This window comes from Chanodichthys erythropterus, chromosome 19, assembly GCF_024489055.1.
Source record: "Chanodichthys erythropterus isolate Z2021 chromosome 19, ASM2448905v1, whole genome shotgun sequence".
Lineage (NCBI taxonomy): Eukaryota > Metazoa > Chordata > Actinopteri > Cypriniformes > Xenocyprididae > Chanodichthys > Chanodichthys erythropterus.
Window position 1 is genome coordinate 35,973,856 of NC_090239.1, and position 16,766 is coordinate 35,990,621.

Here is a 16,766-nt window from a genome sequence, read left to right on the forward strand (position 1 = left end):
TTCTCCGACCTCCACACCGAGGTGTCGAGGTCGTGGGAGAAACCAGTACAATATCGTGTTTTCAGCCCCCAAACATCAGTTTATAGCAATATACTGGGGCTGAAACACAACGGCTATGGGGTGATGCCTCAGGTTGAAGTGACGCTTGCGGGCTATCTCTCGCCGGAGTCTGCATCGTCCCTCAAGACCCCGACATTACCCACTAAGCCTCTCAGAACAACATCGGGCTTGGTGGGTAAGGCTTATTATGCAGCAGGTCAGGCTGCAGCTTGCCTCCATACTATGGCTATATTGCAAGCTTACCAGGCTGACGTGCTGGGGGAGATTGATGATAGCGGGGAAGCTACATTTGAGTCGATTCAAGAGCTAAGGAAAGCAACTGATTTAGCTCTCCGGGCCACCAAGGAAACGGCCAAGTCAATCGGCCATTCCATGGCAGCATTGGTGGCCACGGAGAGGCATTTACGGCTCAATCTATCAGATATCAAAGAGAAAGATAAAAACGTCCTCATGGATGCGCCGCTGTCTCCTGAGGGCCTCTTCGGTGACGCAGTATCATCTGTCGTCGAGAGGTTCCAGGAGACAAGAAAACAATCTGCGGCCTTCCAGAGGTTTCTTCCCCGCCGAACTCCCCCCGAGGCTGCTGGGCGGGGGCAACCTCGGCCGATAGCCAGCTCCTCAGCTCATAGAGAGCAACAGAAGACCAGTGTGGCCGCCCGGGCTCCCCCGCAGAAAGCTTGGGGACCGGCGGTCAGCACAGGTGAGACCTCCCGGGGGCAGGGCGGATCTGAGGACCGTCATTGTGTCCCGGAAGGTCTCGAAAAAGAAGTCCTGACGCCAGGTGCTAAGGACCGACGAGGGCAGTCCCCTCCGGAGGGTTTCGGTTGACGAGAGATCTATCAGCCACTCCTCTTCAGTGCCCTCAGGGGGCCGTTCTGCCAACCCTGCCACCCAGTGTGCTTCAGGGCGCAGAGGTTCCCACCGATCCTCCGAGGAGGGTCGGTTCGCACTTGATTCCTCTATCTGCCGGTGCGCCGCTTCAGATAGACGAGCCAAGTGCTCAAAAAACACCAGAGACCAGTCTCGAGAGGCTGGTACCCTTAGTAGAATATTTGGAAGAATGGAAACGTCTCCCGAACATTTCAAATTGGGTGCTGCTCATGATAGAACAGGGTTACAAAATTCAATTCAATTATTATCCGCCCGGGTTCAACGGGGTTCTTCCCACAGTGGTGACCCCAGAGCAGTCTCTGGTTATGGAACAAGAGGTTATGACGCTTTTGCGAAAAGGAGCTATAGAGAGGGTTCCTCCTCCCTGCAAAATGTCAGGGTTTTACAGCCGTTATTTCATTGTTCCAAAGAAGGATGGAGGGTTGCATCCGATCATAGATTTACGTGTGCTAAATCGATCTGTAAAAAAGCTGAAGTTCAAGATGCTTACATTCAGACAGATTATCCCACAGATCAGATCCGAGGACTGGTTTGTGGCGATAGATCTGAAAGATGCTTATTTTCATGTATCCATTCATCCTTCACACAGGAAGTTCCTCAGATTTGCTTTCGGGGGCGAAGCATATCAATACAGGGTACTTCCGTTCGGCCTATCTCTATCACCCCACACATTCACAAAGTGCGTGGATGCAGCTCTGGCTCCGCTGAGACTTCAGGGCATCCGCGTGCTGAACTATATAGACGACTGGTTGATAATAGCTCAAACAGAACATCTGGCAGTCCAACATCGAGATGTTGTTCTGTCACACATGAAAAAGCTTGGGCTGAGGCTCAACGCCAAAAAGAGTGTGCTGATTCCGAGTCAAGTTGCCAATTATCTGGGGGTAATTTGGGATTCTACCAAAATGAGGGCACGTCTATCTCATGCCCGTGTGGATTCCATTCTCGGGGCAGTAAATGGGGTGAAGTTAGGCCAGCCACTCACTGTGAAACAATTTCAGAGGTTGTTGGGTCTGATGGCAGCTGCGTCCAACGTGATAACTTTTGGCCTGCTGCACATGAGGCCCTTACAGTGGTGGCTCAGGACCAAGGGGTTTTCTCCGAGGGGAAATCCTCTTTGCATGATCAAACTCACGCGGCAATGCCTTCGTGCTCTGTTCATGTGGAAAAAGCCTTGGTTCCTGTCCCAGGGACCCGTGCTGGGAGCTTCTTGTCGTCGCGTAATGCTTACGACAGATGCATTCCTCACGGGCTGGGGGGCGATCATGAGTGGTCGCTCAGCTCAAGGTCTATGGGAGGACCATCAGTTCTCCTGGCACATAAATCGGCTGGAGATGATGGCGGTGTTTCATGCATTAAGACACTTCCTCCCAGACCTGAGGGGCCATCATGTGTTGGTCCGCACGGACAACACGTCGGTGGTCTCTTACATAAACCATCAGGGGGGTCTGCGGTCTCGCCACTTATGCAAACTGGCCCGTCGGATCCTCCTGTGGGCCCAGGGAAAGCTTCTATCAGTAAAAGCAGCATATATTCCTGGGCATCTGAATGTGGGGGCGGACACCCTGTCGAGACAGGGTCCGAGACCGGGGGAATGGAAGCTCCACACCGAGGTGATGGAGCTTATTTGGAAAAACTTCGGTCGAGCTCAAGTCGATCTATTTGCTACTCAGGAGTCAACCCAGTGTCCTCTCTGATACTCTCTAGTTCACCCAGCACCTCTAGGGCTGGATGCCATGCTGCAAACGTGGCCGAGGCTGCGTTTGTATGCATTTCCTCCGATCTCGATGCTCCCGGGAGTTCTGGCAAAGGTTCGCCAGGAGAAGGCCGATCTAATATTAGTGGCCCCGTACTGGCCGACCAGAGTATGGTTCGCAGATCTAATATCTTTCCTTCACGGCTCTACCTCTTCGACAGGATCTTCTGTCTCAAGCGGGCGGCACGGTTTTTCATCCTCGCCCAGAAATGTGGAAACTGTGGGCCTGGCCCCTGAGGGGGCAAGGCTCATAGAGGCTGGTCTTCCAACCGAGGTTGTGGAGACCATCCTTCAGTCAAAAACTCCCTCCACGAGGAAGCTGTATTTGTATAAGTGGAAGTTATTTACTACTTGGTGTAGTCAACGTAATGTGGACCCTGTCCATGCTCCATTGAATTCTGTACTTCAATTTCTCCAAGGAAAGTTTTCCGAAGGTTTAACGCATTCTACACTAAAGGTGTATATTGCAGCTATCTCAGCATACCATGCTCCTATTGGGGGTGTCTCGGTGGGTCTAGACCCCTTGGTAATTCGCTTCCTCCGTGGTGCATTGAGGATGAGGCCAGTAGTATGTCCTAGGACTCCAGCATGGGATCTTACTATAGTGTTGCAAAGGTTAGCTGAGGCACCCTTTGAACCCATAGAAGAAGTGTCGGACAAGTTCCTAACACTAAAGACCATATTTCTTCTTGCAATTTCATCTCTAAAAAGAATAGGAGATTTACAAGCACTTTCAGTGGCTCCTTCATGTCTGGAATTTGCCCCTGGCATGGTTAAAGCGTTTCTGCATACTCGACCTGGCTACGTGCCTAAGGTCCCTACTAATATATCAGGTCCTATCGTACTCCAGGCCTACTGTCCTCCTCCATTCGAAAATATGGATCAGGAAAAATGGAATCTGCTATGTCCAGTTAGGGCATTGGATGCTTATGTCCACAGAGCTGCCCTGTGGCGTAAAACTGATCAGTTATTTGTCTGTTACGGGTCCTCTAAAAAAGGGGCCCCTGCGTCCAAGCAGAGAATGAGCAAGTGGGTAGACGAGGCTATCTCAATGGCATATAAAGCAGCTGGACATGCGTGTCCACTCTTTGTCCGTGCTCATTCCACTAGGGGGATGGCCGCTTCCAAAGCGTTAGTCTCTGGTGTATCATTGAGTAATATTTGCAATGCAGCTGGATGGTCTTCCCAGCATACGTTTATAAGGTTTTATAGCCTAGATGTAGTCTCTGCTCCAGGTGCTGTAGTTCTACAAGACAATAGACAGGTACCTGGAGATAGTTGGCGTAGTTGGGATAGCGTTCCCATCACGTCATTGACGTAGTGTCGATAGTTCCCACGAAAGGGAACGTCTCGGGTTACAGATGTAACCCTGGTTCCCTGAGTAAGGGAACGAGACGCTACATCACGTCACCGTCCCCCCAGCATACTTGTGAGCGTTTGCTTCAGACTATTCCAGAAGCTAGCGTTCTCTGTTTCCGGATATGCTTTATAGCTTCCTGGTCCGTGACATTACCCGCCTCTGACATCATGTTATCTCATTGGTTAGATACAGAGGTGCTTCACGAACACAAAATACAGAGGGTTCCCATCACGTCATTGACGTAGCGTCTCGTTCCCTTACTCAGGGAACCAGGGTTACATCTGTAACCCGGGACGTTTTCCACTCCTCAAGTATACTTAAAGGTCTCCATGTCTTTAACCAATTGAAAATAAGCATATTCCACCTTTATCCTTGTTTTTATTAGACATTTTATAATATACATTGCATCAGTTAACACCGTTCCATTTAGTTTACTTTTACGTGATAGCCACACTGACATTTTAGCCTGCCCAAACAAAAGATGTAACATCACGTGAATCTGCTTTCTATTTTTATTATACTTGGGCCCATAAATAAAAATTACAGGAGAGAACACTTCTCCCAAAATTCTACACCATTCTTCTAATTGAGATAGCAAAGCTTCCAGTCTACCACAGTGAAAAAATAAATGAAAAACAGTTTCAGTTTGCCCACAAAAAGGACACCCCTCCTCTACCTGTGGATCAAGGTGCGCTCTGTGTCTGTTTGTAGCTATTAAACCATGCACAATTCTCCACTGAAGGTCCCCGGACCTTTTCTCAATGGGAGCCTTGTACAAGGTCCTCCAGCTACCTTTAGGGGAAGTTTCTGATCCAAAACTCTCCTGCCCCTTAGATTCTTTTAGTCCTTCTAAAGAGTTCATATGTGAGACTTTGACACATGTGACATACAGTGCTTTTTTCCCAGTTGTACTGAAAAAATCTAGTTCAGGAGTCCTGAAGGTAAGCAAAGCCCCTTCCCTTTCTTGAAAAGCATCATAAGCAGGTGCAATTTTTAACTCTGGAAAAGAAACCTCTGTGTCTTCATTTGATGCTTCGCGACCATGTTTAAAATCCATAGGTAAACAATCAAGAAGATCATCATATAGTCTCTGTATCAAACGAATTGACCTCACACCCAGCTTAGCAGCCAGCATTTCAGCAGACATCCATTCATTTGTTGTTATTAAATGTCCAATCTTTGTAATTCCAGCATTCCTTAAAATATTCCTCATTGACGCTGACTTCAAAATCTCTAAATCCACAACTGGATTATGCAACAGGGGTTCTTCTCTCATCCAAAGGCTGTTTACATCCTTGAGACTCCTTGATACACTTAAACTTTTCCAAGCTTCCAGCATAGACCGATAAAAAGGTGTCAATCCAGACAAATCAACTCCTTCAGTGTCCATCAGAAAAAGATGTCGGTCCAGTCCCATATTGCCCGCTTCTCTTAGAAGGGAACAAGCTACTCCAGCCCAGCTTACATCCTTTCCATAAAGTAGTCTTTTTATTGTCTGGAGTCTAAAAGTCTTTATCCTGCTTTTAATGTCCACCAATCCTTGGCCTCCCTCTTTCTAGGTAGATATAATACAGGAGCTCTTAGCCAGTGCTGGCCAGACCAAAAAAAATTCACTAGACGTCTTTGAACATTTACCACCAGTTCCTCAGGGGGTTCTAAGACAGTCAATTTATGCCATAAGGATGAGGCTACAAGGTTGTTGCAGACCAAAACTCTTCCCCTGTACGATAGCTGGGGGAGCAGCCAATGCCAGTGAGACAACCGAGCAGACACCTTTTCCAACAGGCCCTCCCAATTCTGCCTCTTATAATCCTCTTTTCCTAAAAAAACTCCCAAATACTTTAATCCAGACCTGCCCCACTGTAAACTACCAGGAAGACTAGGACTATTATAATCTAAATCACACCAAAGTGCATCACTTTTATCCCAATTCACTTTGGCAGAGGAAGCTTTACCATAACTATCGAAAGTATCAGTAAAAACCTGAACATCATATTAATTTCTTAAAACCACAGTGATATCATCAGCATACGCTGAGATTTTTACACACTCATTAAAAACTGGAACATTTGTCTGTAAACCCGTTAGATTTTTCCTTAGTTTACATAGGAGAGGTTCAATGACCAAACTATACAGTTGACCTGAGAATGGGCATCCCTGTCTTATGCCCCTCTCTACTTTAACAGGAACACTCAGCCCCCCCGCCATCTTTATCATACATGTAGCATTATTATACAACAGTTGAATCATTGCAACAAATTTTTCTCCAAAACCAAAAGCCTTTAAAACTCTGAAAAGAAACTGAAGATCAACTCGATCAAATGCCTTTTCCTGATCTAGTGATACAATTCCTATATCAACATTATTTTTCAAGGCATAATCAATAACATCACGTACTAAAAAATTGTCAGTGATACATCTCTCTTTTATACAATAGGATTGGTCTTTGTGTACAATACTATGTAATACTTTGTTTAACCTATTAGCCAGACATTTTGATATTAGTTTGTATTCAGAACATAAAACTGCCACTGGTTTCCAATTCTTAATTAAAGTAAGATCACCTTTCTTTGGAAGTAATGTTAAAACTGCTCGCTGGCAACTTTTAGACATCAAACCCACACGTAAAAATTGTTTTAGTTCTTCATAGAAATCAGCTCCAATTAATGTCCAGAAGTCCTTGTAAAATTCACCAGGAAGTCCATCTATACCTGGGGTACGGCCTGAAGCAAGTCCTACTACTGCAGCACTTAATTCCTCAAAAGTAATTTCCGACTCCAAAGTTTGTTTGCTTCAGCGGTTAAATGGGGAAGATCCTGTAAAAGTTAGTTTTGCCTCTTCTCATCAGTTTTCTCAGCAGAATATAACTTAGAATAAAAGTCTACTGCCATTCTTCGCATTTCCACAGGGTCACTTGTATTATGACCATGACTGTTTTTCAAATTATACATTTTTTTTTCTTGTACATGTTTATGTTCCAAGTTAAAAAAAAAGAAGTAGGCCCATCCATATCATTCATTGATAAAAACCTGCTCCTCACAAGAGCACCTTTGACTCTCTCGTTTAAAATAGAACTCAACTTTAATTTCTTGTCAGTCCACTCTTGTAAATTAGCAGAACTATCGGTCATCATTTTCTCTTCAATTACTAAAATTTATTTCTCAATCCACTCCAAAGTCCGTTTCACAGACAAAGTTGAATAAGATGTATATTGTTGACAAAAATCCCTTATATGTGCTTTACCAATTTCCCACCAAAGAATTACATTTTCATATCTATTTTTTTTTTTCACTTTTCCAGGTTTCCCAAAAATGCTTAAAAGATTCACAAAAACTTTTGTCTTGTAATAACTTTACATTAAAATGCCAATAGGAACACTTATTTCGTGTAGACATCAATGTGCAGTCAACAGTGATAAGCTCATGATCAGTAAAATGTGTGGGAACAATAGCTGTATGTACAACTCTGTTTTTACTATTCTTTGATAAATACAATCGGTCTAATCGTGCAGCTGAAATTCTCCCCCCATTCACCTTTACCCAAGTATATTGTTTTACCAAGGGATTATTTTCTCTCCAAATATCCATCAGATTAAAAGTTTCAATAATATTAGCTAAAACAGTAGGTGAATGAAAATTAGGTTCTTCTCCGTTTCTATCCAAAGAAGGGTCAAGTGTACAATTCCAACCCCCTCCTAGAAATATTGAATCATTAGCCTGCTGTTGTTTTAAAAAAACTTCCAATTTTTTAAAAGTGTTTGTCCTATCAGAACCACTATTAGGCGCATAGATATTAACAAAGACAAAAAACAGACCATTAATATCAACTCTAACTGCTATTAACAGTCCTGGTTCAATTTCTTTTTTGGACAGTATTTTAAATTTAGTGTTTGAAGAAAAAAGAATTGCCGCTCCTGCACTCAAGTTAGTACCATGAGTGAAAACACACTCATTACCCCACCACAGTTGCCAGTCAACCTCATTATTAACATCACTATGAGTTTCTTGCAAGAAAGTCACATTTAAATTTTTCAACTTAATGAATTCTATGATCATTTCTGCCTTCCTCATATCCCTCATCCCATTAACATTCAAAGATCCCACCCGTAAAGTCTCCAGTAGAAGATAAATAAAAAAGAAAGCAGACAAGAAAAGCATATTAACCATAGTGTTTAGTTAGTTTTTTTTCCCCCTCTTTGGTCTACCTTTACCGGTTTCACTTTTTTGTCGGATTGCAGTAATATGTTTCTTTAGCCTAAAATGCTTCTGCTGTGAAAGCTCCTCATAACTATGTCTCCTTGCCCACATAACAGATGCTATAAATTTATCCACATCCAGAAAAAAATCACTCACTTCAACTTTTTTACCCTTTGTTTCATCAAGAAACCCACTAATTTGAGCCACAGTATACAAATCTTCTTTCATCACTTTTGACATCTCTTCTCCTTCAAACCATTGTTCATTCATGTTATCATCAGTACATTGAGACACCCCATCCAACTCATCTACTGAGCCTTCCTCTACTGCTTGTGCATCAGTCACACTCTCACTAACCACATCTTCAACTTCACTTAAAAGCCTAACAACAGCATAACTACATCCAGCTTGCTCGTCTTCAGCATCATCATCGCTTTCACTCACCTCATTGTGCCCGATAACTCTCTCAGACGGCCTTTTTTTCTCTGTCACTGGTATTTGTGGTGTCGTTGTAATTTCCACTGCATCAGTACTATCGTTGTTTTTAGATGTTTCGCTCTCCGTTGAATCAACAGGCAAACGCTGTTCATTATCCACTTTCTAATTCGGGCAAGAGAAACGTTTGTGGCCCAAGTTTCCACATTCAAAGCACTTAAGATTGTCGGTACTTGCATACAGCATATATGAATTTTCTCCATTATTCACACGGAACGAGATTTCTAACGTACGCTCAGGGGAAGTTAAAAACATCAAAACTTGACGTCTAAAAGACAGAATGTGTTTCAGTGCTGCGTTTTTACATCCTAATGGGATCATTCTAACTGGACTTGCAATTTTTCCATATCGTGTCAATTCTTTAGTAATTGCCTCATTTGAGATGAAAGGTGGCACATTTGAAATTGTCACTTTAGTAGCCGGAGCCGCTAAAGGAGTCACGGGCACAAACATTTCATTAATCCAGATTCCACTCTCTGTCAGCTGGTTCACTAACTGCTCCGTTTTTAAAAACACTACAATAGCCTTGTTCATTCGTGATGCTGAGAGAATGTTTTTAAAATCTACTAATTCTCCCACCACCACGAGTACATCCTCCACGCTAACGCCAGGCTCAGCCACACACCTGCAGCCATTTCGCATCGACAGGTGTGAGTTTACCTGTACAGGGTCATACGCCATACCGTCACGCGACAAACGCCGCGAGCGGCTTAGAAGACAAAACTTACCTAAATTATAATGAAATTACCAAAAAAGGGGAAAAAATAGAAAAAAAGAACTGAAAAAAGAACAGTTTTTCACGCTCACTCAAACCAACACGCTCTACTCTACCCACCACACTCGCACATGCGCACAGAGAGAGAGAGAGAGAGAGAGAGAGAGAGAAAAAGAAAGAGAGTGAGTGAGTGAGTGAGTGAGTGAGTGAGTGAGAGAGAGAGAGAGGTTTAACAAGCACTTTATTACTCTATGAACCTTACATCATATTACATTGAAAATTAAAAAGAAAAAGAAAAATAACATAAATACTTTAAAAATTCACAATAAACATATCATTTAGGACTGTACATAGTACCTCATTAAGACACCATACATCACAAAAGAATACCACATTATTTATCAATCTATAATAAGCAAATTCAATTTTCAGTCTTCCCTCTACCAACCGTCTAAACATCATTTCAGGATCTACTGTAGCAAGTTGTAGGCCTTTGTTTTTCCTTGTTTTCCAAATTGCCAGTTTAGCTGTTCCAATAAGATAATTTAGTAAACATATTTTCCTCCTCATTGGAAAACTGTATTTCATTCCCCCAATAAACAATTTATCAGAAAAATCCTCATTAAATCTTATAAACCAGGTCTCAAGTAAGCTAAAAAGGTCTCTTAATCTGTTACACCTTAAAAATAAATGTTCTAGATCTTCCTGCATCCCACAAAATCGACATTCCCCTACTACTGCTGGGTTCAGGTGTGCCACATGTCGGTCTGTAGCTATAGCCCCATGAATAATCCTCCACTGTAGATCAGCAGTTCACTTCTCTACAGGGGGTTTATACACGGTCCGCCACCTGTCCCGCACGAGAAAGTCTGGTTGTAACAGTTCTGGCCATCTAGAAGCTTTTTGCCTCTTCAATGAATCTCGATGTGTGGTCTTAACTATAATGCAGTATATTGCTTTCTTAGACACATCTTTAAAAAGGTCCAGCTGAGGGGTCCTGAAAGATAAAATCGAATCTGCAACTTCACCTTCATCATCTTCATTTATTACAGGTGAAATTTTTATTTCTGGAAAACCTTGCCCAGTTCTCATGTCCTGCGTTTGTCTCAGTCCTATCCAAGTCCTGTAACTGCTTGGTAGTGCATTACAGACTTCTTCTTTCAGCTTTGAAACAAGACGCAAAGACTTTAATCCTGTCATCTCTTGAAGTGCCTCAATGGATTTCCAACCCCTCTCATCCAGTAGATGTCCAAGTTTCTGAACACCATTCCTCAGCAAACATCTCCTCACACTTATGGAGGACAACAGTCTAGTCTGGATCATTGGGTTAAAAAACAATGGTTCCTCTGGAGTCCAATGTCCTTGATCACCCATGTCCCGCTCCACTCTAAAAACAGTTCTCCATGTCTGTAACATAGATTTATAAAAGGGTGGAAGCTCTGACAGGCTTACTTCCTCTAGATTCATTAAAAACAGTTGTCTATCAAAACCAAGTCCTCCTGCCCGCTTCAAAAACGCACTTGCAGTTTTGGCCCATACCACATCTTTGTTATAAAGAAATCTCTGCACAGCTTGTATCCTAAAGGCCCGGATCCGACTCTTCACATCCACCAGGCCTTGACCACCCTCTTGAACTGGTAAATACAGCTGCACGTATCCAGTGCTGTCCACTCCAGAAAAAAATAACAAATGTCCTCTGAATCATGGAAATAAGTTCCTCAGGAGGCTCCATAGTAATAGTCCTGTGCCACAACATCGATGCAGCAAGATTATTGATAACCAGAGCTCTCCCCTTATAGGACAATTGTGGCAATAGCCATTTCCACTTCGACAATTTAGCAGACACCTTCTCCAGCAGACCCTCCCAATTTTTCTTTTGAAACTGGTCATTCCCCAAAAAAACTCCTAATGCTTTTAAACCATCCTGTCTCCACTGCAACCCACCCAGAAGTTGAGGAAAACCCATACCTTCCCATTTACCAATAATAAACCCTTCACTTTTAGACCAGTTAACTCTAGCAGGAGAGGCTTTTTCATATATTCTAATAGTTTGGTTTAAGTTTGTAATATCCTCTTGACTTTTTATAAAAACAGTTATATCATCTGCATACGCAGATAAAAACATTTTACAATGATCATTTGAATTAGGAATTACAATTCCTTTGAGATTCCTCCTCAGCCTGCACAACAAAGGTTCAATAACTAAACTGTATAATTGCCCAGAAAGTAAACATCCTTGTCTAATGCCTCTCGACACAGTTATTGGTTCACTTAATCCACCACCTGCTTTGACCAAAACAGAAACATTACAATATAACAACCGGATATAGGATATAAATCTGTCACCAAACCCAAAATATTTTAACACATTAAAAAGATATGCATGATCAACCCGATCAAATGCTTTTTCTTGATCTAGAGATAGAACTCCCAGATCAACATGATAAAACTGATTAATACTAGTTATATCCCTTAATAGAAAAAGATTATCCATTATAGATCTTTCAGGTATACAATATGTTTGATCATTGTGAACCAACAAATCTAAACAGTGTTTAAGTCTATTTGATAAACATTTGGAAAAAATTTTATAATCTGAGCATAACAGAGAGACTGGTCTCCAGTTTTTAAGAAGTCCCAAGTCCCCTTTCTTTGGAAGCAGCGATAAAACTGCTCTACGACAACTTATGGGAAGAGTTTCACTTCTTATACTGTCCAACAACACTTCATAAAAATCTTGTCCTATTATTTCCCAAAACTGTTGATAAAAATCTATAGGTAGTCCATCAATTCCTGGGGAACGGCCAATATTCAACTGACGCATTGCATCTGTAAGTTCTTTAAAAGTGATTAGATTGTCCAGTGCCTTTTTCTGTTCATCCTCGAGCTGAGGTAAGTCCTTAAGCAAATCATCAACACTTTCAGCATCACAGCTCTCAGCACTGTATAACTGTTTATAAAAGTCTCTTGATAAATTCCTCATTTCATCTGGATTTGATGTTACCGATCCATCCTGACGACGAAGGTGACACATTTGTTTTTGATTAACACTTTTTCTTTCGAGATTAAAAAAGAAAGCACTTGGAGCATCCATATCTTTGATAGTACAAAATCTTGCCCTTATCAATGCTCCTTTGGCCTGCTCTTGTAAAAAATAATTCAGTTCTTGTTTTTTTCCTTTTAACACATCACCTTCATTATTATTTACAAGATTTTTTTCCAACAACTCAATATCCTTTTGTAAAGTTTTTACTATCGTTTTGATCATATTTGATGTATTAAAAGCATAATTCTGACAAAATAATCTTATATTCGCCTTTCCCACATCCCACCATTGACAAAGATTCTCAAACAAATACTTTTTCAACTTCCAATTACTCCAAAACACTTTAAAACTTTCACAGAAATAAACATCATGCAATAATTTGACATTCAAATGCCAATAATAATTGGATTTTAGTGTCTTTTTTACATTTAAATCCAAAGTAACCATATGATGGTCTGAAAAACCATTGGGATAAATACAGGCATCAATGACTCTATTGTTCCACATTTCTTTCATATAAAACCTATCCAGTCTTGCACCACAAATTCTGTTGTCACACACTTTCACCCATGTATACCGTTTCACACTGATATTTCTTGTTCTCCATACATCTATTAATTGACATTCATGTATAACATTTAACAGTGTATTACTTGATTGACTATGAGGCTCTTCCCCATTTCTGTCTACTGTAAAATCTGTTGTGCAATTCCAGTCCCCACCAATTAGAAGACACACACTATCATCATACTTCTGGATACCATTTCTTAATTTCATAAAAATATCCTGCCGCTCAGTACCACTATTAGGGGCATAGACATTAACAAACACAAACATGTTTCCATCATACTCAATTTCTATTAGCAATAATCTACCTTCAACAATCTGTTCAACATTTAAAATATTAACATTCATGTTTGCAGAAAACAAAATGGCTACCCCTGCACTATTATATGTCCCATGGCTCAAAACAAACTTGCCTTCCCACCACATACCCCATTCAATTGCATTATACTTATTAGTATGTGTTTCTTGTAAAAAAGAAACATTAACCTTTTTAATTTTTAGAAATTCTGAAACCACTGCTAATTTACCCCTGTCTCTTCCCCCATTAATATTTAGAGAACCCACCCTCAAAGCATCCATATAAGAATAGAGATATAGAGTGAGTAAGGACAGGAAAAAACAGCAAAGTGTAAAAACCACCATGTGATATTTAATCATTTGAATGTCTTTGATAAACAAGTTTATCTTTTCACAGTTTTGTTACCATTTTCTTTAATCTAAACCTCTTTTTCTTATCCAGGACCTCATAGCTGACCGTTCTTTGCAACAACAATACTGTCGCAATGAATTTCTCGGCATCCGGAAAAAAATCTGACACATCAACAGTCTTATCAAAAGTCATATCTAGGAAATCAATTATCTCTTGTAAAGTATACACGTCTCCCATTAACTGTGACCCCATATCAGAAATCTCAGAAAGCGTATCATCATCTTTTATCTCTGTGTCACAACTTTCTTCACCCTTTGATGCATCAACGTTATCACTCGCCACTTCTTCATATACCTGGTCACTCACAACATCGTTCATTACATCATTTTCTCTTAATTCTGTTTCAGCAACCATATTTCCATTTTGACTATCATCAGTAATGCTTTCAGCCTGTTTAACAAATTGAGTGTCACGTTCCTCCACAACTGGAGGCAGCTTGTCCTCTGAGGCATTCGCCATGACGCCCGCAGCACTCGGCCCAGCATTTACCTCACTAGTGCCAGCCTTATGTGGGCATGTTAGCCTCTTATGACCAACATCCCCACATTCAAAGCATTTCATGCTTCCAGCGTTTGCATAAATCATATATGCCTTTCCCTCGTACATCACTCTAAAGGACACGTCTAAATTCGGTTCATTCAAAAACATTAACACCTGTCTTCTAAAAGACATAACGTGTTTTAACGCTTCATTTTTACAGCCGAGTGGAAGCGTTTTTATTGCACTAGCAAACTTTCCGTAACGTGAAAGCCCTCGCTCAATTTCATCGTTCGGAATAAACGGAGGCACGTTAGAGACAGTTACCCTAGTAGTTGGCGCAACAAGTGGTGAAACAACAACAAATTCTCCACTTACCACAATTCCATTGGTTATCAGGCGGCTAACTTGAAACTCTTCCTTCACAAAAACGACCACAGCTTTATTCATACGAGACGCCGATGCAATATTCTCGTACCCGATCTCCTCTCCAACAGCCATCAACACATCCTCCACAGTCACACCGATCACAGGAACACACCTGACGCCGTGACGAAGGGAAACAGGTGGCGCTACCCCATCAGAGAGGGACGCCATCCTGATCCCAAACAAAACTCCACAAAAATCTCACAGAAATTAAATGTTACTATCCTTTTTTTCCATTCAAATGTTATAGAAAAACAGGGGGGAAAAATAAAATAAATTAAGTTTAGTATATTAGACAGAAAAGCCCAATAAAATCACCCTCTCCACGTGGGAACCCTCCGACGCCCAAACCTCTCTCAAGAGAGAGAGAGAGAGAGAGAGAGAGAGAGAGATCATATTGTGGTTCACAAATTAAACCGTGCTTATTTTTAGTAATTTTGATGTGACTGTTTCTTCATTAGAAACTTATTTTTGTCACTTCCTCTTAGAGATGGAATGCAGATTCTTGCGGATGTAGCTCTGCAGATGCGACCCGAAATCAGACTTCAGAAATGACCCTCAACCCTTCCAATATGCGATGTGAAAGTAAAAAAAAACAATCCATCTTCAATTTGATCACCCAGAAAACACCCAAAGGCCAACATCGCTATTCTAAATATGATAAGGTCATACGCCATATTGAATCCCCAGAAGATAACCCAATGTCAAAGGTCAACGCAACATAGGTGGGTGCGATGACGTGTGTGGGCATGGCAGGTCAAAGGTCACCAGCAATCATTTTGTCATATGGTGCATGATAATGACTACTACCATAAATTAAATTAATTCACAGTTTTAAACTGACCTGGAGACTGTAAAGAAGACAGAAGGGCCATGAAGGCATCAGACAGTCCCACTTTTACTGGATGCTCAGTGGAGTTGATTTTCTCCACAGGCAAAGGAACCTATTATGAAAAGCCAAAAGAAGGAAACTGGACACTATGAAAACCATGTTTTTTTCTTTTTTTTGTAATTTGATATGCAGTATTGTTGTTTGTGTGTGTTTAATTTATCTTGGTTGAACTGAGTCAAATGAAACAGCTGAGGGTGACTCACGTCTTTGTAGCTGAAGACAATGGTCCCGTTACCACAGAGAACCGTCTGGAAGGTGAAAGCTCCTTCAGTCTCTCGATCCTTCAGTCTCACTTTGTCCCACTGTACCACAAATATGTCACCTGGGGCACCAAAGTCAGATTAAATCTCCACTGAACACTACCTGTAATTTTCTAATACAGATTAAAATATGCATTTTCATTAATGGTAAGAAAGCATACAATTTGTTTTTTTAGGATTTAATCAGACAGTATTGAGATATACACTTCCGTTCAAAAGTATGGAGTCAGTATTTTTATTTATTTATTTATTTATTTATTAAAGAAGTCTCTTATGCTCACCAAGTCTACTTTTTTTTTATACAAAATGTAGTAAAAACAGTAATACTCAGAAATATTATTACAATGACTGATAATAAAAATAAAAATAACTGTTTTCAATTTGGATATATTTTAAAATTTTATTTAGTTCAGTCATGTATAGCTTTTTAAAGGGTTAGTTCATCTAAAAATGGAAATTATCCCATAATTTACTCACCCTCAGGCCAAACTACAGTACAGTCCAAAAGTTTGGAACCACTAAGATTTTTAATGTTTTTAAAAGAAGTTTCGTCTGCTCACCAAGGCTACATTTATTTAATTAAAAATACAGTAAAACAGTAATATTGTGAAATATTATTACAATTTAAAATAACTGTTTTCTATTTGAAAATATATCACAAAGTAATTTATTCCTGTGATGGCAAAGCTGAATTTTCAGCATCATTACTCCAGTCTTTAGTGTCACATGATCCTTCAGAAATCATTCTAATATGCTGATCTGCTGCTCAAGAAACATTTAATGTGTACAATTGTACAAAATATTTGTGTACAATATTTTTTTTCAGGATTATTTGATGAATAGAAAGTTCAAAAGAACAGTGTTTATCTGAAATCTAATCTTTTGTAACATTATAAATGTCTTTACTGCCACTTTT

The 16,766-nt window shown here is 40.8% G+C and overlaps 1 protein-coding gene across 1 annotated transcript in view; it reads right to left on the minus strand.

The window, feature by feature from the left end:
• The window catches only part of plxdc1 (plexin domain containing 1), a 285,375-nt gene that overhangs the window by 208,018 nt on the left and 60,591 nt on the right, over positions 1-16,766 (minus strand). The window contains exons 3-4 of the mRNA XM_067369103.1: positions 15,794-15,912; positions 15,543-15,642 (exon numbers count right to left, since the gene is read on the minus strand). Coding sequence (XP_067225204.1) covers positions 15,543-15,642; positions 15,794-15,912 — 219 coding nt within the window. The remainder of the gene's footprint in view (positions 1-15,542; positions 15,643-15,793; positions 15,913-16,766) is intronic.